Source organism: Gymnoscopelus microlampas, assembly GCF_963454915.1.
Source record: "Gymnoscopelus microlampas genome assembly, chromosome: 3".
Classification (NCBI taxonomy): domain Eukaryota; kingdom Metazoa; phylum Chordata; class Actinopteri; order Myctophiformes; family Myctophidae; genus Gymnoscopelus; species Gymnoscopelus microlampas.
The window spans coordinates 54,610,939-54,626,556 of NC_139940.1; the positions used below are offsets into that span (position 1 = coordinate 54,610,939).

At 43.7% G+C, this 15,618-nt stretch overlaps 1 protein-coding gene across 1 annotated transcript in view; it reads left to right on the forward strand.

Annotated features, from left to right (window-relative positions):
• LOC311042445 (uncharacterized protein) overlaps positions 1-15,177 on the forward strand; it is a 31,385-nt gene extending 16,208 nt beyond the window's left edge. The window contains exons 3-7 of the mRNA XM_084053183.1: positions 4,310-4,440; positions 6,818-6,961; positions 9,304-9,371; positions 10,306-10,496; positions 14,071-15,177. Coding sequence (XP_083909309.1) covers positions 4,310-4,440; positions 6,818-6,961; positions 9,304-9,371; positions 10,306-10,496; positions 14,071-15,125 — 1,589 coding nt within the window. The 3' untranslated portion in view covers positions 15,126-15,177. The remainder of the gene's footprint in view (positions 1-4,309; positions 4,441-6,817; positions 6,962-9,303; positions 9,372-10,305; positions 10,497-14,070) is intronic.
• The last annotated feature ends 441 nt before the right edge of the window (positions 15,178-15,618 follow it).

A 15,618-nucleotide genomic window follows, 5' to 3' on the forward strand; every position in this document is an offset into this window, starting at 1 on the left:
ACTGTCAGCCAGTGTTTTGAGACATATTGTCTTTCATTGCTACAAAATAAATGATACAAATAAATTCTACATGCATAAAATATAATAATTTTTTTTTTAAATGAAAAGATCGGATCGGGAAAGATCGGGATCGGCAAATACTCAAAATAAAAAGATCGGGATCGGATCGGTAGCAAAAAAACGTGATCGGGACAGCCCTAGTAAGAGTGATAATCGTCTATTTTAACCGATGCAAAGTTTTTTTTTTCTTCTACTACTCATCGTGGCGTCTCATGATACTCAAACTTGCGCTCAAAATCTGGCACACGCCAGGTTCTGTGAGAGAAACAAGCAACCAGCGTCATGTCGTTCTGCACGAACGGTAGCTCATGCGGGACATTCAGCGCATGTTTGAGTATCATGAGACTCCACGATGAGTAGTAGTAGAAAAAACAACAACTTTGCATCTGTTAAAATAGACGATTTTCACTCTTACACACGTCTCCCATTATGCCGCTGCAAGGGGTCTGCAGAATGGACAACAGGGGTCAGATCTGGAAATATTCAACGTTCCTTTGTATGTTGGTGAGTGATTAGCGACACATCAAACATACAACCTAAAATGACCGGCACTCTCCTTTAACTCTCTGGCTGCCAAGAACGAGTGATCACAAGTTTTTTTTTTTAAGTTAAAAGTTTTTACAAAAATGGGGGGAAAAAATCAGAACCCAAGATATCGTAATTTCCTAGAGGCTGTTCAGTACCGTGGGGAATATAGTTACACCATTTCTTAACCCATTGACTCATTCAGTGCCAAACTTATTTCTGGCTTTATCACCCCTGTGCCAAGGCCAAAAATGCATTGTACAAATGTCTTCTAAATCCCAACAGTATTCTGAAAAAACGTATGTCGCTATATCAGTGGTGGTCAAACTTTTTCATGTCAAGGACCCCCAAAATGATTATGTATTTGGCCGCCGACCCCCATCTCAAAATGTGTTGTTCCAGGGACCCCCAGAAGCACAGATTTGAGTTGAAAATGTTCGCTTTAAAACAATATATATTCAAAGATTTGCACACATTTTCACGATTTTTCAAAAACACCAGATCTACAACCGGGTGCCGCGCTATGAGCTTGTATATCTGCTATTTTTGAATAGCCAAAGTGTAAAATAATGCTTTTTAGCTCAAATCAAAAAATGACACTGATGCGTCCCAGGTCTCAATGGGTTAAGCCAGAGAAGGTGAACCAGCAGGGTTTCCTGGCAAAGAATATGTAAGTTAAAGCACTGCAAAGCCAACTAATGCCAATATGTAGCAGCCTATTAGCACTGTACCCAATTAATGCCAATGTAGTTTTATTCTGTATTTTATTTTTTATGTCTGACTATATATGTTGTTTGTTTTTAACACATTCACTGCCATTGACGGACATCTCCGTCATTTAAAATCCACCCGTTCACCGCCATTGACGGATATCTCCGTCATCCCCCCCCCCCCCCCCCCCCGCCCCCCCCAAAAAAAGGAAAAAAAATGTAATGCCAAGCCTTGGATATTTATGGGGACCTAGGGACACCCAGCTTGAAACCGGGGACAATCCCAGCCAAACCTGGCACAATCCCAGCCAAACCTGGCATCAGCACTGTGTGACCAACGTCAAGGTCTTTGTTCTATTCCCTCATCCCAGACCAGTGTGTGGATTCCAGCCTGCAGGTGAAGATGAGTTCTCCAGCACCAACCAGCACCAAGAGACAGAGACGATTACCCCAGTACTTCCAGGACTTTGAGTTGGGTGAGTGGGTTACTGGGGATTACAGTGGATCTCTTCGTGTGGGGGGCCGTGTAGGGTCCCGGGCCGTTACTGGCTGGGGGAAACTTCCCAGCATGCCGCAGGCTGTTTTTTTTTTTCTTTTTGGGGGGGGGGGGGGGTCCTCACGGGTCCATACGGGTCTATCCATTTCAAATGGATCCGACCAAGCCCCGAGGGAATTGGAGCCAATCCGACCCTGCCCGACGGACAAGTCAATAATTTTTGGACCCGAAAATGATCGGTTCTCGGTTCGGGTCTCGGGTATTCGGGTCTACCCGGACCCATGCTTACCCTCTACTGTAAACCGCTCTGGATTAAGAGTGTCTGCTAAATGCCTAAATTGTAATGAATGGGGCTTTACTCTGTCTTTTTGTGTATTTGTGTCATCTTTTCCTGCCATGTCCCTCTGTAGTTGATGTGTGTGTGTGTGTGTGTGTGTGTGTGTGTGTGTGTGTGTGTGTGTGTGTGTGTGTGTGTGTGTGTGTGTGTGTGTGTGTGTGTGTGTGTGTGTGTGTGTGTGTGTGTGTGTGTGTGCGCGCGCGCGCGTGTGTTTTTCTTTTTTTTTTCAGGTGGTCGTACAGAAACAATAGACGAATCCACAGACGCGCTGCCTGTAGGCAGCCATAGCTGCGGTGTCAACGCTCCTACACCGCGACACCGCAGCAATGGCCGCCTACAGACAGCTGCAGACAGCGCGTCGGTGGATTCGTCTATAGCAGTGGGCTCCAGCGACAGAAAGCTCAAAGAACAACCCCGAGTTGTTCTGACGACGTATGTGCCAGCAGAGGAACAGTATTTCTGTAAGCTACATCACTCTATTCTCTGTTTCTATCAATCTCTCTGTTTACATTAAAGGGGCTACACCATGAATTAAAAAATATATATATTATATATAAATTTTGCCCCCTAATACGTTTTAAACAGGTTGTAAGCCTAAAAAACATCCAGATATTTTTTATCACAATCTGACTGTCTGTCATTCCAAGCTTTTTCAGCTGCAATACCAAAACGTCCTATTGGGCAGGGGGGAGCTACTGAGCAATTCTGTCTGGCCATCATCAATGCAAAATCAGGGCAAGTGACATCACTTGCCCTGCCATTCTGAAATGGCCTGTTCAGACACGCCCATTCAGGAAATCCATGAAATGAGCATGAATGACTGAATGTTAAAAAAAAATATTTTTTGGGGTACAAGAGACACTGGGGAGCCCAAAAAATACTAAAAACCTAAAAAAAAATGAAATTCATGGTGTAGCCCCTTTAATCTCTCTGTCTGTTCACATCAATCTTTTTCATCTTCTGTCTCTCTCATGCCTAATTTATACTCTGTGCCAAAAATGGCTGGTCAGCTATATTTCCGATGCGGGACATCGTTGTGCAACGAAATATGAATGCCCCATGCAGGATCTCACTATTTCCATAGACAACGCCCTGGTGACTTAGGTTCCAACAGCCAAGAACCTTGGTGTTGTCCTGGACAGTCAGCTCTCATTCAGGGCACACATCACAGCGGTCACTCGATCCTGTAGGTTTAAACTCTGTAACATTCGAAGGATCAGACCCTTCCTCATCCAGCAGTCAGCCCAGCTCCTTATCCAGACATCAGTCATATCAAACCTTGACTACTGTAACTCGCTCCTTACTGGCCTCCCGGCATGTGCACTTAAGCCCCTCCAAATGGTCCAGAATGCCGCAGCACGCTTGGTCTTCAACCAGACAAAATGTGCACATGTCTCCCCTCTTCTCTGCTCCCTCCATTGGCTCCCAGTTACTGCCCGCACAGAGTACAAAACACTGACGTCAGCCTACAAAGCAACCAAAGGTATGGCACCCCCATATCTTCAAAGCCTGATCCAACCCTACAACCCCTCCCGCTCACTCAGATCAGCACACAGGGAAGCTGTCAGAACCTTCGCTAAAACATCCGGGACAACGCTCCACACGTCCCAGACTCTTCTTCCTTCTGGCTCTCAAACTGTGGAACGAATTCCCCATTGCAGCTAGAACCACAGGCTCAATCACAATCTGCCGCCATAATCTGAAGACTCACCCCTTCAGACTCCACCTCAGCCCGTAGCACTTGCCCTTGCCTTGAAAACCTTGCAGGCTTATGCAAAGGTTAACATGTAATTCAAATAGCATGTTAGCTATATAGATGCCAGGTTCATTTGTTGACCTGGCATCCTATAGTTTGTATAGTTTCATTGTACAGATGATTAACTTTTTTGAGATTATACTGTTTAGACTGATGATGATAGGTTCTTGGTTTACCTATGATCCTAGATTGTTATTTCTATGCATTTGATGTAATTACCTCGTGTTTACCTTGCTTACTGTAAATCGCTCTTGATTTAGACAGTCTCTGCTAAATGTCTAAGTTGTAATGAATGGGGCTTTACTGTCTTTTTTTTCTGTATTTGTGTCTCATCTCTTCATTCCATGTCACTCTGTAGTTGAAGACATTTAACGTGTGTGTGTGTGTGTGTGCGTGTGTGTGTGTGTGTGTGTGTGTCCGTCCAGACTGTCAACCGTGTAAACAGTTCTTCTTAATTCAATGCGAGAAACACGGACTTCCCGTGTTCAGGGCGGGCCCTACAGTAGCTTTAGGAGAGACTGGCAGAGCCAGGAAGACCCTGCCTGCTGGATTTGAGGTAAAAACGATATACATACACAGGGCTCAAAATTTGCTTTTGTACTAGCAACTAAAAAACGTACTCTTTGACTTCCAGAGTATTTTCATAATGTAATCACCCAGTGCCAAGCGATTTTTGTGTTTTTAGTAGTTTTAAAGTTTTAAAGTTTAGATCCATATTTATCGATCGATTCACTGTGTGTTTCCGGAGCAGGAGTCTCTGACTATTGCTCCGGATGCAAAACATTGCACCCGGAGCTAGTGTCCCCTTCGCTACAGGCCGTCGAAAAAATATACAGGGAAAGGAAAAAAACTACAAACATGGAGTCGACGGGAACGGAATGACGTTATATCCACTATTTCCGTATCCACTTGTGCTACAGTTTTACTGCTCCCTTCGGATTCAAGATTAGACCGTGATCTTCTCTAAAATAAAAATAATTACAAACACACGTCTAGCGCGTCGACGGCCAAGTGGACAAACTAGCAATTGACTCGATAACGCGTCGGCGGCAGTCAAAGCGTTAAGGAGCACCAGAAAAAAAATATTTGGGAATGTAATAGATTTTTTACATTCATAAAAACAATAATAAACAGTGCGGTTTACAAATAACATTATATAATGAAGCTATGTAGTTAAAAATCCATGGTAGGCCACCACTATGCAATATGCTGCGGCCAGGATTTGAACCCTTAGCTGAGAGAGATGAAGCAGGGACGCCCCCCCAGCACTACATATTTTATAAGATTGTGTTGCAGATTAGACATTTTCATAGATTTCATAGATGGCTTCATAGACTTGTTTGACAGCACTCATTGTGTAGTGTTGTGTTGTATTCATGTTTTAATGGGTCAGTTAACCGCTTAAATCCTCTACACTTGCTTCCCCCCCCCCCTACACCAAACCTCTTTGCCGAAAATAGCCGATCTACAAGCTCACAACGCCTCGCCATTAGTATCATTGGTAACACCTGTGAAGGAAGTAAAAAGAGGCCCAATTTCTTTCCAATATGGCTGCTGTGCATAGAGCCTATTAGACTAGCACCAAGAGCTGGCGCAGCTCAGAGAGGGGAATGCAAGTTGGATGGCAGGGAGCGCCCGTCTCGGTTCACTCGGGTCGTTTTGGTCGCACCACAGCAATTATTTGCGGTGGCACAGGTGCTCCTAATTATATTTTTAGGTCGCACAGATACCAATTCGGTACCAAAACGGTCGCAATTTCGAGCCCTGATACATATCGTTGCCGTTAGGCAGAAACCTTGAATCTCTATATTTCAACTATTATGCTTAAGCAATATTACACGAGAGGGTGTGCTTTACCGTCATTATTGGCACGCCAGTGATGCGGTCAGGAACGAGGCGAAGCCGAGTTCCGCCAGCATCACTGAAGTGCCAATAATGTAAGGTAAAGCACACCCTCGAGTTACCAACAGTTACCAACAAAACACATCCAAATGTATTCATATTGTGGGGCAATTAATAATAAAAATGTTTCGCTATTGTCCGTTTCCCTGTAAAGAGAAGAGTTTTTGACTGAGAGACGTTAAATAGTCCCTGTAGCAGTGCTTTGAGTTTGAGGCACCGTCTCATCAACACAGCTGAGCTATCAATGCTTGCGCAGTGGAATGAATTCCAGTAGGCTATAGGCTCCGTCGTACGACCGTGTCACGCGGCCAAAATAACTGATCTACAAGCTGACAATGCGTCGCGACGGCGACGCGTTGTGAACTTTTAGATCGGCTATTTTCGCCGTGCGATACCTTTGTACGATAAAGTATAACATACACTGGACTGTTAACGAAATGGGAGTAATTTTACTTTACACAGGAGGATATTTATAACCTTCTAACCATTGATCAACCGTAAGTCCACCAAATAAGTCAAAATTAACAACATAGTCCATTTTGCATAGCTGTTTGTTCTCCAGTGGCGACGGTGGGTCAGGCTACTGTCTGTTTGTTTTCGTACCGTGGGACAGCGTGACTTCACAGCACAGCTGTACCATATATGGTCTAATCAGGTGCGGACTCCAGTGCGGAGTGATTTATTAATGTGATTCGGCCCGTGCTATGATGCTGGTTTGAAGCACGGCTAGATAGCTATTTCAGCCAATCAGATTGCTTGGTCGGAACTACCTGTTGTATAATTTTTCATAAATTAATGCCCTATACTTCGTCATGCTACAGTGCCCCACAAAAGTAGTTGCAACACAGTTTTTTTTTTTTTTACATTTCCTGAAAAGTGACGGTTTTGAACATGACGATATATACCTTACACATATAATAACTTCACATTACATGTAACAATATCTTAATATCTGCCTCCGTCTTCCCCCTATCTTTGTGTGTGTGTGTGTGTGTGTGTGTGTGTGTGTGTGTGTGTGCGTGTGTGCGCAGATCAAAGGGTCACGCATTCCAAAAGCAGGTCTAGGAGTGTTCTACTGTGGAGACACTGAGCTTCCTGCTGGTATCCACTTTGGTCCATATGAAGGAGTGAAAACAGGCAGAGAGGAAGCCGTAGAGAGCGGCTACTCCTGGGTGGTGAGTGTGTGTGATGTAGTGATGTGTCGTTCATGATCGTTTCGTTCAAAAATAACTAGTTCATTTGCCACGAACGCGAACGAGCTCTTTCACTTTCAGAAACTGTTACTTTCACTCGCGACGTGTGGAAAAAAAATGGAACCAAATGGACCCTCCCGGGTCCATTTGGTTCCATTTGTACACTCTCAGAGTTATGGGGGTCCTTGAAATTAAAAAGTTTGAGAACCACTGTGCTACACTAAATAGAGCAGAGCCTTCATTAGTGTCATTGGTAACACCTGTGAAGGAAGCAAGGTATTCAGACCCTTTGCTCAGTACTGTGATTGGCTAGCGAGACGCATGACGAAATTAATAACTCATAAATAGCACCACTCACTTAAAAAAATATACTTTTTAGCGGTGCCAACCGCTCTACGTTTGACTTTGTCTGCGTGTCCGTCCGTATGTCCGTTTGTGTGAGCACGGGATGAGCACGGCAAAGAAGCAACACATAGAAACACACGCACGCACACACACACACACACACACACAGACTTGCAGATTGCCTATGCCATCTCTCCTCTCATTGGCCACACGTGCCACTGGTTATCAAAGAGGGGTCCAGGGACCCCCAGCGTATGAGCACGGGATGAGCACGGGATTGTAAACAGCTATAACTCCAGTTTCCAGCATGCCACCAAGTCCAAATTCAGTATGTGGACTTAGACCACCAATAGGGACGAGCATGAATTGCTGAAGCCCCGCCCCCTCGGTCCAGGGACCCCCAGCGTATGTTATGTCCGTCCGCCCGTATGAGCACGGGATTTTAAACAGCTATAACTCCAGTTTGCAGCATGCCACCAAGTCCAAATTTGGTATGTGGACTTAGACCACCAATAGGGTCGAGCATGAATTGCTGAAGCCCCGCCCCCTCTGTCTTCCCATTGGCTGGCCTTTACACAGCCATAACTCAAGTTCGCAGCATGCTACGGAGTACAAATTTTGCACATTGACTAAAACCACCAATAGGGACGAACTGTAATTACTTAAGCCCCGCCCCCTCTGTCTGCCCATTGGCTGGCCTTTAAACAGCCATTATTCCAGTTTGCAGCATGCTACCAAGTACACATTTGGTAAGTGGACTCAGACCACCAATAGGGACGAACTGAAATGAGTTAAGGCCTGCCCCAAAGGCACCGCTTCCTTCACACAGGGTGTGATTTTTTTTTTAAGTGAGCTTCCATCACTGTGATGACCACTGTTGTTTTTAAATAGCACCGCTCACTTCACACTGGGTGTGATTTTTATTTTATATGTAATTATATGATATACTATATTTAAAAAATACCCTTTGTTTTGCCGTTTTCAAAACAGTTTTTTTCACAGAATCAAACGTTTTATGGTCACGATTCACCAGGACCCTGGATGGCTTGCTTCTAGGCTTAGAATAATTGATATAAATATTTTTGGAAATGTCAATGGGAAAAATGCATCGACTATTTTGAAGTGGAACCAGAAAATGGCCGCCACTGCTATGCCCTATAGGGCGGTCCTTCATATTGGGGCAGTGATTTCATTGGTTTATAAAGGAGTGGGTGTAGGTGGGTTTGTTGGCGGCCGTTCTCGCCGCTGTTGTAGCAGCTATCTTCGATTTCGATGTCTCCAGTCGGTAGCTATTAGATCATGACATATCTTGTGCACAGAATTGTCATGGCCTGAGGGTGGCGCTAGAGCAGGGGTCTTCAACAGGGGTCCGGGACCCCTAGGGGGTCCTCAGAGCTACTATAGGGGGTCCGCCAAATCTTTGTGTGATAGGATTTCGTTTTTTTTTACATTAACCACTTGAACCCTAGAATTCCTTTTCTGAGAGGAACATTAGCCGAAAATAGCCGATCTACAAGCTCTCAACGCCTCCCGCTGCGAGGCGTTGAGAGCTTGTAGATCGGCTATTTTTAGCAAAGAGGTAGAGGGGAAAAAATAGCAGACTAAGTAAAAAAAAAACTTTAATCTGAAACACAATTTCATACAATATAGAGTAGGGGGTCCCTGCTTCATCTCTTTCTCAGCTAGGGGGTCCTTGGCCTGAAAACGTTGAAGACCCCTGCGCTAGAGTACGGGTTACATGGAAATCCCGACGTATAGATTTACTGTTTGGCCATCCTTTGAGCCTTGCTGCTAGTGGAACTAGAATGGAAACTAAATGCATATTCATTTATTTTTTTTATATTTTATATAATGAAACTGTATATCTTTATGGTAGATAGATTATATAGTTTTTGATGTCATATATGCTGTATATACTGTAGGTTAATATAGAGAAATATTTGTAAGTAAGATAACAGTCTTTATTTTCCTTTCTTTAGATCCACAAGAGGACAAAGTGTTATGACTACATTGATGGTAAAGACGAGACTCAGTCCAACTGGATGAGGTGGGGCATAATTCTATGATTATAAACTCATGTAGAGCATGTTTTTAAATCATGTATAGGAAAGTATTTACATATACTCATGTAGAGCATGTTTTTATCATGTATAGGAAAGGATTAACATGAAAAATTGCCCTCGGCGATATGGGTCTGGCGCCGCTCCGTTGTGAATCCATTTCCTGCTCCCGAAGTCTGGGGTGACCAATCAGGGCCAAGTATTCAAATATGGGAGACTGTAATTGGTAGTTGCAATTGCGTCCAGAGCCATTGTTTTGATCCCGCCCCCTTGGGGAAAAAAAACGTCCTCATAGAGGCACCAGACTCATATCCACGCAGTGATATAGTCTGGCTACGCGAGGCTACCATATTTAGTCTGGCTTAGTATCATTTTCAAACCCGACCCAGAGCAGCTGGACTGTCAACACTGAAATTATGCTTTATATACATTATGTATAATGTATATCTTCTGTCGGGCAGAACCCAGCCATGTCGAAAATATTTACTTTTTCAGGAAATTAAAAAAACACGTTTTTAGAACAACACAATACTGCCTCATCAAAGTAGGTGACTGTATACATTGTCAGATACTTGAATGTGTCCTTATATTGTCATCACTTTACCCAAATACAGCTCAAGTGGAGTTAGGAGGTGATATACAGTTTGTACTTGTCTATGCTGAAAGCGCTGTTGTAAAGTGTTGGAAGTGACATCACATCCTGATGATGATGAGGGTGCATGAGATATAGTCGTTGTCGGATGGAATCCTTGACAAAGCATAAAATAGGGTATTCATTTATGGGAAAACAATATAAAAAGCCTGACAGTGACGATTGGTTGTGGTACTGTTGATTGGATTTCACATATGCAGCGTGCTATTTGTGCATATTTTATTAAAACACAAACTGTGTGTGTGTGTGTGTGTGTGTGTGTGTGTCAGATATGTGAACTGCGCTCGGAATTTGGAAGAACAGAACCTGGTAGCGGTTCAGTATCGAGGAGGGGTGGTGTACCGTTGCTGCCGTCCTGTGGCCAGAGGAGAGGAACTGCTGGTCTGGTACGGAGATGAATACGCGAAAGAACTGGGAATCATCTTTGATAAGCTCTGGGACAAAAAGAGCTCTGCTAAAGGTATCTATCTGTCTGTCTGTCTGTTGATTCATCCATCTAGTCCATATGAGGCAGACCAGTCAACTAGTCCTAGTACACCTACACACATTGGGCCTCATTCAGCAATAAATTCGTAAGTTGTCTTCTTAAATTTCTTCCTAAGTGAATTCCTAAGAGAAGTCGAGTCAGATTCATGAAATGTTCTTAGGCTCTGCCTGCAGTCACACCTGTGTGTGATTGCTGCACACAGAAATCACAGGAAATCACACAGAGAAATAAAGTTGAGAGAATGAAGTAAAGAATACCTAAACTAAAGCCTAAAGATGGTGGAACACCAGACTCCAAACATAAAAATAAATAAATATTTCTGTGGAGGTACTTCTGAAGTGAACAGCAAATTATTTTATTTAATTAATGAATGTATTTTATTATTTCTCTCACATTAATCAACATATCACCACTCGATATCAATGTAAATTTGCTGAAATTAGCTGTTAAAAATGTTTCGAAAATAGCCGATCTACAAGTTCAAAATTGCCAGTAATGGGACGCGTTGTGAGCTTGTAGATCAGCTATTTTCAAACAAAGTATAAAATAGGGTTAAAGTGATTAAACTGTTCCTCGTTTGCTGTGGACCCCCTGGAACAGCTTCAAGGACCCCTGGGGGTCCCCAGACCACACCTTTGAGAACCTTTTTTGCTCTAAAGATATGATAAAAATATTATTGTAATTTAAATCCTATATTATACAACTGTAGAAACTTCGAGAATTAATTATTTTTGCACAAACATATCACACTTAAGAACTCAAAGGCCACCCTAAGAGTGCTCTCTAGTATGCGTAGATTTCTTCTTAACTTAAGAACAAATCACAGCTAAGAAAACATTTGTGAATGCCAAAATCTCTTAAAAAACTTCTTAAGTGGGTCTAAGAACAAATTTGTTCGTAAGTACGGTTCATGAATCGGGCCCAATGTCACTACCAACTCCTAATAGGTTGACACGCCAGTAAAACATTTAAAACAAGGCAGACGTGGTGTTCGTACGACCTGGGTGTGAGAATGTGTTGACTAGTCAGCCAGTAGCTGACTAGTACGTTTTTTTTGTACATTTTATTTGATATTAACAGTCATAATTAGACCTTTTTCATCCCACGGTGGAAATTCAGCTTCTCAAGTGATGAAGGGGGGGTGGGGGGGGTTAAGTTTTTTGCTCATGGACACCTTGACATATTGCGGGGGCTATGGCCGTTAAAAGAGATTTTCTTTTCTAATAATTCTAATAATACTTTTGTTTAAAGGCCTCTCCACACTGCTCGAACTTTGGAAAAAATATGTATTCATTTACACATGAGAGCAATATTTAAATTTCACTCTCACAAAAGCTCAGCTCGTACTCCATCGAGTGAGGAATCACTTGTCAAAAACGCCAGATCTACAAGCCAACAAAGTGCCACGATGCGTTGTGTTGTTAGCTTGTAGATCTGTTCTTTTTGAATGAGGCCCATTGGGCCCGATTCACTAAGCTGTTTATGCCCATGTTTTGAACGGAAAGGAATTTACGCAACTTCCCACGTTACGAGTCTGATTCATTATTCTCTTTCTGTCGGATAATTTTCGGTCCGCTATTTCTCAAGTCTGCCTCGAGGCTGACTTGCATGGAACAAAGCTTGCGTATGTCTTTTAGAATGCTTAATTCTGGGGACACGGTGGCACAGTCGGTAGCGCTGTCGCCTCACAGCTAGAAGGTCCTGGGTTCGATTCCCGCCGGGGACACTGTGGGTGCTGGGGGCGTGTCATCTCCTCTGCGTCATCAGCGCCCATACACTAGGGGGGGTTAGCGAAAGGGCCTACTCTGTGTGGAGTTTGCATGTTCTCCCCGTGTCTCTCAGGGTAGTTAATACCCTCACAAAAACATGTAGTCCTGGTCGCTATAACGCGTCCCCCATGACAGCCGGGGCGCCTGATGGAGGGGAAGGGAACTGGTTGGAATACGTGTTCCTTCCACACGCTACGTCCAACCAGGGAAACTCCCCCCTGTCAGGTGATAAGAAGGTCAGTTGGCTCTCATGCATTGAAGGAGGCATGAGCTCGGCCCTGGCCTCCCTAGGCTGGTGAGGGGAGTGTAGCGCCCAGATCACTTAGAAAATTGGCACCGGGCGAAGAAAAAAAAATAGGAAAAAAATTATGCTTTATTCTAAATATTTATGTGCCCATCATTTCTCAACAGAAAAAATATGTCAACGATCTATTGCTTCTATCATGCATATCATAGATATGACATGATGCAAATTCAACCGCTTTTTATTTCTTTTCAGTTGACACATTTAGAGCTGAATTATTAGGTCCCTCAGCGTGTTTGCCGTTTCTGCAAGTGTGGCCACAGTTTCGCCTATTTAAGTTTCATGCCAAGTCCAATGTCACGCTTATAATAGCCTATTGACCACATCAGTGAGCACATGAACGCAGTCTTACCATCTGATGAGGATACAGTATGGATGAAATCTTGCCGTGTAGGACAGTGGAGGATATGTTCATCCAAAGAACGGAATCCCCTCGGTAATCAATAAATTAAAGCTCTGATAAAAAAATTGTGTATATCTGCATCATCTTTTTACCTCAGCAAAGGTGAGTGAGCAATTGTTCAGTAGGAAAGGGCTTGTATAATGGCATTGCCAAGTTTTATTAGCCTTTGGTCATGAGGTTGAACTTTATAAACGATCTTAAATTAACTTATTCTCATTACACGCTATTACTTTATTAACGTTCAGTGGATCCATTGCGTGAGGGACTCACTTGCCAAAATAAGCTGTTCTACAAGTTGTGAAGGCGGTGCGTACCGACACGTTGTTGGCTTGTAGATCTGTCCATTTTGAAGCGTGATGACGTTTATGGTCTCACGTTAGAATTCCCGGTTGCCTTTTATGGTGTTAAATGTGGCGTGGATGATCTACACGGGAGCGCGCTCATGACTGCCAGGCAAAAATGAGCTACAGCCGCGATACACACAAATGAAGGCAGTACACAACGTTTGGTGAATCGCACGTTAGATTGTGCTTATCGAAAATACGCACCAGTCACTTTATTTAGGCACTATTTACGACCAGCACAACACATCACTCAACTGACAACCAATGACAGCGCTAAACTATGGTTTCAATGTTCTGTTGTTGCTAGGAAACCTGTGTCAACATCCTTTCTTTCACACCAGTGGGTCCTTGAGGCGGCTCCAGTGTTTTTCCTTACAGTTAATGTAGAGATCAATGTTTACAGGACTTTGCAATGTTTTAAACTGTTTTTGAACTTAGAAAAGTGAGAGTTTTGTAGCCTTAAAATCATGATATATGGTACATAATGTGATGTTATTTAATTCATAACTTCACTACAGGCAGGCACTCAGACAGAGTGTCATAAGTGTCATGTATGGGAATGTCAGATTTGTGCGTTTTTATATACCGTATGTACAATGTGTTATTTGAGCTCTCTTTGACTTTGATACATGCAACAGAAAATGTGTGTGTTCGTAAGAGGTTTGAGGTGATCCAGAAAGCTGCCAAATTCAGTGTTCCCCTCTTCTCTCTTCTCTCTCTCTCTTAGGAGTGAAGTCCCAGTCTCCGAAGACTCAGGTCTTCTCCTGTACAGAGTGTCCGTATGCTTTCACATCTCAGGACTTCCTCCGCAACCACATGAAGAGGAGCCACTACGACCTCCACTGCCAAATCAGCAGCTCTGCAGCCCGCCAAAAACAAGGAGACGCGTCTTCCAGTAAGCGGTTTACCAAGACTTTACCTCAGCAAGGAGAACTGAAGACGCCTCAGGCGACTCGCGGGGGAAAGAAACCCCACGTCTGCAATCGCTGTGACAAGAGTTACAGCCACTTGAAGAACCTGACGACGCACCAGGTGACTTGCACGGGAAAGGAACCCGTATACGTCTGCAATCACTGTGACAAGAGTTTCGGTCAGTTAAGTAACCTGAAGAGGCACTTGCTTGTCCACTCTGGAGAAAGACCTTTCCTGTGCGAACAGTGTGCCAAGGGGTTCAGTCAGTTAATTGACCTACAGAAACATCAACGAGTCCACGCCGGAAAAAAACATTTCTGCTGCAAACGTTGTGACAAAAGTTTCACCTTCTCCAGTGATCTACAGAGACACCAGAGTGTCCACACTGGAGCAAAACCTTTCTATTGTACGCAGTGCGACAAGAGCTTCAATCGGTTAGATACTTTGAACAGGCACCAGCGCGTCCACGCCGAAGAACGACAATTCCACTGTCAGCTGTGTGACCAGGGCTTCAGTAAGATGTACAGTCTGAAACGACACCAGTGTCTCCTCCACACCGGAGAAAGACTCTTCGGCTGTAAGCTGTGTGGCAAGGGTTTCAGTCACTCGCGTGATCTTCAGAAACATCAGCGTGTCCACACCAGACCCAGGTATTTCCCCTGCACACTGTGTGACAAGAGTTTCATTGACTTCAAAACTCTGAAAAAACACCAGCTTGTCCACACTGGAGAAAAACCTTTCCACTGTGACCAGTGTGACAAGAGTTTCAGTCTGATGTACAATTACAGACGACACCAGTGGGTCCACACTGAGCCAAGGAAGAAAAATCACACCCAGTGTGAAGAGAGTGGTGCCTTTGAATTAGTGTAACTGGCTGCATCCTTGTGTTGCAATCAGCTGCAGCTGTTGAGGCCGTGCTCAAACGGACGGACCCACACACACGGTCAAGTGTAGGAGTGGCTGGCACCACTCAAAAACTAAAAACGTTTCCACTGAGCCAATGAAGAAAAACTAAAAACGTTTCCACTGAGCCAAGGAAGAAATACTAAAAACGTTTCCACTGTAAGCTGCGTGAGAATGAGCTCACTTTGACCCCATATGGTTGAGCCTGAGTCCGTCAGGGCTCTATACTAGTGTATTTTACGTCTTCTGTTATTGTGGGGAAAGCTTTCGCTGAATATAGCCGATCGACAAGCTTTCAACGCGTTGCGCTATTTTCCTGCGAAAGCATTCCCCACAATACAGATGCCGGGTTTAAGTGGTTAAAGGACCACTTCACGTATTTTCAACCAATCTTCATATAGTTTGTCCTCACTCATGCTTATTATAATATAGTGCCGTTTCTGTCTGTTAGGTCTGTGTC